Source organism: Perna viridis, chromosome 14 (genome assembly GCF_037379345.1).
Source record: "Perna viridis isolate PV_CMFRI_1.1 ecotype Kerala chromosome 14, ASM3737934v1, whole genome shotgun sequence".
In the NCBI taxonomy this organism is placed as follows: domain Eukaryota; kingdom Metazoa; phylum Mollusca; class Bivalvia; order Mytilida; family Mytilidae; genus Perna; species Perna viridis.
This window is the reverse complement of record NC_142458.1, coordinates 2464092-2473186: the sequence shown is the minus strand read 5'-3', so window position 1 is coordinate 2473186 and position 9095 is coordinate 2464092. Positions and strand designations below refer to the sequence as shown.

General features: G+C 35.0%; 1 protein-coding gene across 1 annotated transcript; it reads right to left on the bottom strand.

Annotated features, from left to right (window-relative positions):
* Positions 1 to 584: 584 nt before the first annotated feature.
* Positions 585 to 5671, bottom strand: LOC148597729 (uncharacterized). Its single transcript, XM_088561744.1, has 3 exons — positions 5494 to 5671; positions 2537 to 2659; positions 585 to 720 (listed from the first exon to the last, which is right to left on the bottom strand). Exons 1-3 carry the CDS (start codon positions 5654 to 5656, stop codon positions 611 to 613), a joined length of 396 nt encoding a protein of 131 aa, XP_088417870.1. The 5' UTR covers positions 5657 to 5671; the 3' UTR covers positions 585 to 610.
* Positions 5672 to 9095: the final 3424 nt, after the last annotated feature.

The following is a 9095-nucleotide window of genomic DNA, read 5'->3' as shown; positions in this document are numbered from 1 at the left end:
CCTTTCCTTATCAATTTTAAAATCTTGAATTATGATTTAAATTATTGAGGATGGATTCGGAAATTAAGGAGTTCCAGGTTTTACACTGATTTAGTTCTTTACTAAATGAACACAAAGTTTCAACAAAATGGTTGGACAAACCACTTATTGTCTTACCCTAGGAACACTCCGTGAAATCACCATTGGTTAAATATTCAAACACAGGGTCCAATCGGTACACCCGACCAGTTCATCGTGATTGACCGAGGAGTTGAGTATGATTGATTGTAAAGTTAATGTCATATTAGATGCCCCCTTTTTTGCGTGCTTAATTATTGTTTCTTTTTTGTTGTGTCTTAATTTGTTTATTTTGCTAATGGGACTAAGAACAGTATATTTGTTTTCGTTGTTTTTGGTTTGGTTTTGTTTTGTCTTTTGTTTGTGTGTTTTGTTTTGCTGTTTTGTTTTGGTTTTGGATTTTGTTTGTTTTTTTCTCATTCTATGTGATGTTGCAACAACAGGCTTAATTCCCGTCATTTCAATTAAATTTAAATCTTTGCCAACCAACATAAACCCAATTGTTGCTTAAGAAAGAACGATGCATCTTCATACAATAAATTTCTTTACTGATTTAAACAATAACGCACTGACATTGCCCGTCCAGACAGTGCCATTCTTTATGGTCGTGGTGCCCATGACCGTGTTCCTCGCATCTTTGGCCTACATTGCAGCTGTCACATGCTGAAAGAATAATCAAGGGAACCAAGGTTATAATGGTAATCACAAAAATGTAATCCAGGGACAAAGACCAGACATACACAACAAAGAACATAAAGTAACTAAAATCATACACACAAAGTGACAAAAGCAAATGAGCAACTCGGACTCCACTAAACACTGGGAGCATGGACTAGGTGCACCGGTAGGGTAAGCGTCCTCTACTTTTCTAGAAACACCCGCCGAGCTGCTAATAAAAAGTCAAGTCCGGGGTAGATGAAAGAGGAAAGGAAAACTATGACACGTTGAACAAATCAGTTTTCATGGCGCAGATGGATACACCGTAACGATCCACGAGTTCATGATGACAACCATAAAACGTCTGTAGTGATGACTTCAATCTTGTAGCAATATAACCCTGTTCCAGAGGTCTATTTGTTAGAATTCTAGTGCGAAACAAAACTGCGTAGTTTCGGCAAGCTCTGGCATAACATATGAGTTGATATATGAACACTCCATACGCAGGTGCTGAACGGATGTTGCCACATATGAAAGGAAAGTTGACAATTCTGAATGAAAAGTCATCACGTTTGTCGTAAAGTTTGGTCAATAGTTTTCCTTTACCATCGATTTCTAGCGATGTTGCAACAACAGGCTTAATTCCCGTCATTTTCTTTAAATTTAAACCTTTTCCAACCAAACCTTTACCAACTGTTACTACAGTAACAATCTCCTAAGAAGGGGGATTGTTACTGTAGTAAAGTCTAGTAACTATAAACACCTGCAGGGACAGACCCTGTTTTTGAAAGAAATACTTGTATAGTGTTATGCCTACAAGTGTTATTATTATAATTACCAGTATTTTTTATTTATATATTTATTTATTGTCTTATTGGGTAAAATGGAATGCCGAGACTGTGAAAGTACTTTAATTCGTAAAATAGAGAAGAAACACAAGTTCGTGGATTCTTGAATTCGTGGTTGTGATATTTTTCAGTATACACTTCATTTAAAATTTCTTTTTCGTTTGGAACTAAATTTAGTGCTTTGGCCTTCCCAAGAAAACCACGAAAATTGGTACCCAGCGAACAATAATACTCTCACAGTAAAGAATGTCAAGATGCCAAGGTACTCTTATTCTTAGATACGAATTTTTAGGCCAACCAAATTTAATTGGTTGATTTTCACTCCCTCCCACCCTAAACAATTGAAACAAAATGGATTGAACTTTTAAAATCAGGATTTTTTTCGCGCCAGTGTCTAGTGTTATATAAGATACTACATGTATGATACACAAATCTTTCATTTCTTAATGATTAAAACGATGTTTCTTTTCTGATGATGACGTGCTACGGATTTAGAACATATCTTTACTTAAAATAGCTAAAATATATGGTAAGAAACTTAAATAATAAAATAAAATCCTGCCACCCGCCCTATATTTTCTGTGAAGGTTGGATTAAAATCTACCATGAAAGTTTACCTGGCCTTCTATACACTGTGTCTAACCCCTAACGCAAACTTTACTGTTCTAGAGCCGTATAACGGGTTTTGTAACACCTGGTTTTGTTAAGTTACGGTCAATTCCTGGGAAAAAGTGGGTAGCGTAAGTAAATTATTCGGATATGAATGACAATTCATAAAATCTATATAGCGCTAAAATTATCAACTTTTAACTTTTAACCTGCGTCAGGTGTTAGACACATGTACATTATCAACCGTTAATCTCGTCCATGAAACTTTTAGTGTGGATTCTGTTTCTGCTTTTTTTTTAATTTCAAACTTAACATTAGCCTCTAGTCCATCCCCTCGACCCCCCATCAAATCATTGACCCCTTACCACTTGGACCGCTTCCTCCGGCGCAGGTACATGTATGATGAGCGTCGCAGACTACACCACCACTAGCACAAGTCTCCAAAACACAATCGTCAGCCACCATACATTTCTCTCCACTTACATACACTGAAAATAAACATATAAATTTATATTAAATAGCAGTCTTTGTAAGAATCGTGCAGCCTCTGTAAAACGTGATTCACAAAAGGCTATACGTTTTTATTTTTGTCATTAAGTTGCTTTATAGGTCTATATGATGATGCTTATAGAAGTTAATTCACATTAAAATCCAATAGTTAGTGTCATTTACAGAAATATCTCCCATAATTTTAAATTTTTCAGTGTTTTTTATATATGATTTTTATCTCTGAAGAACAAGGGTTCTATGAAAAGCCGCAGGTAATTTTCTGTTTACTTAAGCATTTTAAACAAAATATTAGGTAAAAAACTTATGTATGTTCACATGTAGGCATTCCAACCATGCATCACATTTTGCATGACACTTCGCTGGAGTGTTACTTAAATCTCGGGTGTATAAATGATTTAAAACATTTATCCCATAAAGTGTGGCAGACCGAAGGATGAGGGGTTAGAAAATATGAGCAATTAAATGCTTGGAGTCCCCGTTTTCAAAATATCTGGACCTGTCCCTGACCAGTATACATTGTATCCTCCAGTTTATAGTTTGTCTATCGACATGTCTTATATAGATGGAAGTCGACTGAAAAATAATTTAACAAATTGATTATATATTCTTCCCAGATGCAATTATTGCTCTAGAGTTTTTAAATATCAGTTTTAGCAGTACACATGTCCGTGTATCTACCTGCATGAGAATCTTTTTTCCTGGAGCTGTCTTTATAGTGGTTTAGAAAGAAGTTTTAACAAAATATTTGACAGAAAAATATGGACGCCATGACTATCTTCTGGTGATGATTGTTTGATATGTTCAGTGCTTTATGCATTTTGTTCAGTAGTATTAATATTATGTTCAGTAGTTTTTACATTATATTTGGTGCTTTGGTTTTTATGTTCAGTATACTTTCATTATTATATGCAGTGGTATATGAATTATGTTCGGTACTTCTGACGTTATATTCAGTGCAGTTTTACGTATACGCCAGTCTAAGACGGGACGTATTATGGTATACCGTTGTCCGTCCGTCCGTCCGTCCGTCCGTTGTCCACACTTCGGACAATAACTCAAAAACGCTTTCACCAACTTTAATGAAACTTTTTTTAATTGTTCATATCTATTGACGTAAGCTCCTTTTCGATTTTTATAAATTTCAGATTTTTCGTTTCCGTGTTATGAAAAAAAGCCAGAAACGGCCAATGCAATTTTATTCGTTGAAAAATTGTTTAAAACGGACCATTTGTTATGATGATCGACTAATAAATATAAAAGGTACTTGGTAATATTGTCAGAAAAGTGTATTTTAAACAAGATAGAAATATATGGGTGAAAAATAAAGACAACAAACTTACTTAAACTTGAGGTAGCCTTGATAGTACCAATTTTTTTTGTGCATTTTCATTTATTTTTTTTTTTTGCGGGGGGGGTATTTGACAGGGCTCACAGTATTTCTAGTTGATCATATAAATTCATTAAAAGCATAAGGACAAGTTAAAACAGGCATATCATGCGCTTAAAGCGCAGCTCTTTATTCATTATGTTATCAAAACTACTGAACATAATATTACATGTAATATTACAGAACATAACATTACATGTAATACTACAGAACATAACATTACATGTAATACTACTGAACATAACATTACATGTAAAACTACAGAACATAACATTACATGTAATACTACTGAACATAACATTACATGTAAAACTACTGAACATAACAATACATGTAAAACTACTGAACATAACATTACATGTAAAACTACTGAACATAACATTACATGTAAAACTACTGAACATAATATTACATGTAAAACTACTGAACATAATGTAAAAGAACTGAACATATAACAATCAATGCCCCGTGCAGGTCCGGGTGTTAAAAGAATAGGCATGCAGCAGTGCTAAGCTTGTCGTAAAAGTCGACTAAATAGTGCTCAGAACCTTAGCCGGGGGCTAGGGCGCTCTGCCCACAGAGCAACTGGTTAGTGTGCCCCAGGTGCTGGAATGGGGTACCCCTGGCGTGTTAAATGCTGGGGTTGTCCGGCTATAATGCGGAAAACCTGACCGCAAACCATAGTGGTGCACCGTGTTGGGAAAGATGTCACGTTACTCGCACGTTAAAGAACCTTACTGTGGTATTATCCCGGAGTAGGAACCATAGGGCTCCGCCACAGGAGGCTAAATTGCCCGACCCTACGCACCTCTCCCTATTTCCTGTGGCAACCAAAATTTGTCGACCCTACTGACCTTGTGTCCCATCCCATTTTCATTTCATCATCATTTCATGTTCATTTTGTCATCAATTTCATGTTCATCGTCTGAATATAGCTGAAATATTGCTGCTCGGACGTTAAACCCCAACAAACAAACAAACAAATCATAACAATCAACATCAGAAGACAGTCATGGCGTTCCATAGAAAATATCCTTAACAGACCGAACATTATAACTATAGCAGATATATTTGAGTACTAAAAGTTTTTGACTTTATAAATATTATAAATCTGAAAGATTGATAGTCTACTATATAGAAGTTAAAAAACAAGTCTCATTAAAATTTGAAAGTTTAATCGTGTCACAATTATAGGTCAATTTCAAAAGGTTTCTTGTAAAAGGAGGTTGCAGTCCCTCCTTCTTTTTGGAAAATATGAGCAACTAAATGGTTCAAAATATCTGATCTTTATCCTTTATTACAAATACTTTACAAATCCGACCGTAAAGCAAGGGAATAGGGATCATAATTCAAAAAAAAAAAAAATAAATAAATAAAAATAAAATAAATAAATAAAATAAAATAAAATAAAATAAAACAATTTACCTGTTATAACAGCCAAAACAAACAAAGCAGCTAGACACTTCATGTTTCTTTCAGTATCACTATTGTAGAGTAACTGTTCTACTTTCAGGAGTTCTATATTCTTAATATTATCAGCCTTAATGATAAGACAAAGGTCGTGACTACTTAGTGCGCAATATTTCATAACAAAGGATAGGTACAGTAAAACCTACATGAATGACACCGTCATCCCTCCCAATCTACCAAGCGCAGAAAGGGATCGTAAACATTAAAAACGAATGAAAAATATGACAGCTTAGTCGTGAACAGAGGAAGATTAGGATCGTGAACAGATCGACAATGGATATTACGCACAAAATATTGCAACTTCATCGTGACGAATGTCGATGTCGAGGATTGTTAGCAGGTCGATAAGGAATGGCAGGTTCAGTACTGCGATCAAGACAGAAGATGAAGAAAATCGTCAGATAGATAAGGGGTGGCAGGTGTTGCAGCTTGATCGTGGACAGAGGACGTTGAGTCTCGTGAGCAAATCGATATTAATGGCAGATGCTGCAACTTCATCGTGACGGAATATTTTCGTGACCCTCAAAAGACACAGTTACATTTCAACAGTCGACCTCAATCTGCAATCGATATTAATTTTTTCACCTTCTGTGATAGAAAAACACGCAGGGTGAACTTAGCGTATAACTATACGCTTTAATTACTTTTTTCGAGATACGTAGAAAAGTAGTTGTTTTGAAATAGATTTTACTGTCGGAACAAAATTTTAAACACTACGAGAGTCGTGCTCTAATACCGTACGAAACATGTCGATTGACCTTTCGTGACCTATAGATTTAAAGCAACTGTTTTTAGTTGTACGCAAAATTACGGCGAGGGGTCTTGAGGGGGGGGGGGGGGTCGCTCAAGGCCCCCAAGTGAGTCCGGCAAGGCAAAGCCCTGATGGAAACTCCTGAATTTTAACGATTTCGGAGCCAGTTTTTCAGAGCCTATACTACGTTCATGGTATGCATATGTGATAAATAACCTTTATTTCATCTTTAAAATGTGTGTTTTTATTTTTGTTACTTTTTCCGAAAGTACGCAACTGCGTATTTGCGAATAGGTAGCTACGCCCCTGATCTATCCTCGTTAGCAGGCTACCATTATAACAAACGTAATATAATCAAAGTACTCAGGTACTGAATTAATGTTTACATATTGTTTAAATTTGAATAGAAGGAACGATCCGGGATAGATTTCAAAAGTATCTACACGCGAGCTTGTTGTTAAGATTGAATTATTTCATTGATTTAAATTCACCATATTGATTACAAATGATATTAAATTCAAACCTAAAATATCACACACAAATGCACGTGGTATCATAGCAGTGTGCTATAGTTTGCGTAATATGCAGGTCCGTAGTCGGTTTACATGTAACGCCAAGATGAATGAATACATAATTTTTCGATATCCTGCATAATTAAACTAATTTTTTTCAGCTCCTAATTTAAAAAAAATGAAATTCATTTAAGCGAACTGCAGGTTAAAACTGTCCGTAAACATGGCTACATCTAGTTTTGAAATACAGTCGTAGCATATAGATTCCTAACGCATGATTAAACAGCCAAATAGAATGATAACATCAGGCCACAGACTGACATCAGTTCATTATATTTCCAACCTTTGTTGTTCGTGTAAATGTATTAGTGAAAGAATAATCAAAGTAACCAAGCTTAAGGTTACAGGATATCCAGGGACAAAGACAATACATGGAAAACAGACATACACAACAAAGGACATGAAGTAACTAAAACATGCACACAAAGTAGTGAAATGTAGATATACATGTACGAGCGAATCACTATCAAGATTTGAATTTTTAAAACGCCTAGCACACACGTACTTTATATGATATATAATTTCAATGATTAAGAAGGCACTCACGCCAAATTATAGGCAGTGGGTGGTACATAACCAGTTTTGTTTTTAAAAAATGTCACCCATTTCATATCACAAATACATTATATCTCAAAGTGGTATGTTGGTTTCTGATTAACTGCAATGGTTAAAGAAAAATAAATTACATAGAAAGCTTTGAAATGCATTGAAAAGGGAGATAACTCTTTCTTTTTGTACATCTCAGTGAAATGTTCTCAAATAAAAAAAAGCAGAATAGAAAGTGTGACCCTAGCCCCCATACAAATCAAATGGCTGCTCCCTAAGCAGTCGAAGAAATGGTGTCTGATTTTCCATTCGTGAAAATGAAAAGTAATTACAGGTCTATGTCCGAATAGACATATTCATGTTAACTGTGGGATAGTCATGTTTCAAATACACTTTCATTAAGAAAATTCTTTGATTCTATCAAAGCCCTACCACAATCTCATGCACAGAGGATGTATTTTACTCATTGCAAAACGGAAACAACTTTGCGATATTTTTACGGTCTATAAGGTAGCGGAGTGATGTAAATCAGGAAGCGGTTATAGGTCTGCGGAGGGTACTTGGAATATATGCAATGCATGCTCGTCGACTTGACCCGAAAGGGTTTATTAAAGTACTGAACCAAGCGAACAATATGTTACATAACGTGCACTCAAAATATATATGGAAGCTATTAAAGTGACATCACAAATAGTGTAATATACAAACTCTAATTTATTCTAAGAGCCAAAAAAGGCGCGTAAATTTCGTGAAAATGGTCCATACAAATGTATCTAGGCGTAGTTTTTTTTCATAACGATAACAATTTAGTTTAGTTTTCTTTTTAAAATATGATAATAACGCCAGACTTCCGTCTAATTGACAATTTTTAACAGAAATTTTATTATATACAGAATACTATTGTTCGATGATATATTTTGATACAAATTGCCGACATTAAGATTCAATTATCGTGATGAAATCAGATTCGAAATATGTTACACTCCTCGAGACGTTCACTTTCCCATTTTAGCGTTCGTGCATCGTTTATCGTGTGTTAACACATGGTTTTGTGTTCGTTTAACACAATAAACCCACGATAAACGCACAATAGAAGCGTTCATTTATTTTTTTTTACTTATTTCCTTGTTTTAACTGTTATTTTTATATTTTTTTTCTATTATTAATCTTTATATTTTCATTAATTTCATTTTCTATTTTTTTCTTTCGTCATTATTTCTTATTATTTTATCATTTATAATTTTTCATTGTTCGTCTATCGTGCGTTTAAACGCACGATAGATGCGTTCGTTTATCGTGCGTTTAACCGCACGCTTGGAGCGTTCGTTTATCGTGCGTTTGGTGGGCGTTTTGCGTTCGTTTAGGTATCGTGCGTGCGGGAAACCTATACGTCTTAAGGAGTGTATGTCGTACCCTGTTTATTTGGGGGTAGGGAGTAAGGATTCGATATTTGATGTTGGATAAAAAAAAAATTGGCGTAAGCGCAAGATTTTTATTTATAATTCAGCAGCAATTGAAATATATATAAAAAAAAAATATTCAAATTTTTGGAGCTTTTTTTTAAAAAAAGACTCCACCTCCTCGCTAATAATAAAATGATCGATTCCTTATGAAAACTATCGTAGTGTTTATAGCGAGCACCGCGAAGCGGTATGAGCTCTACGGTTATTACGTGTACTTTCTAAATT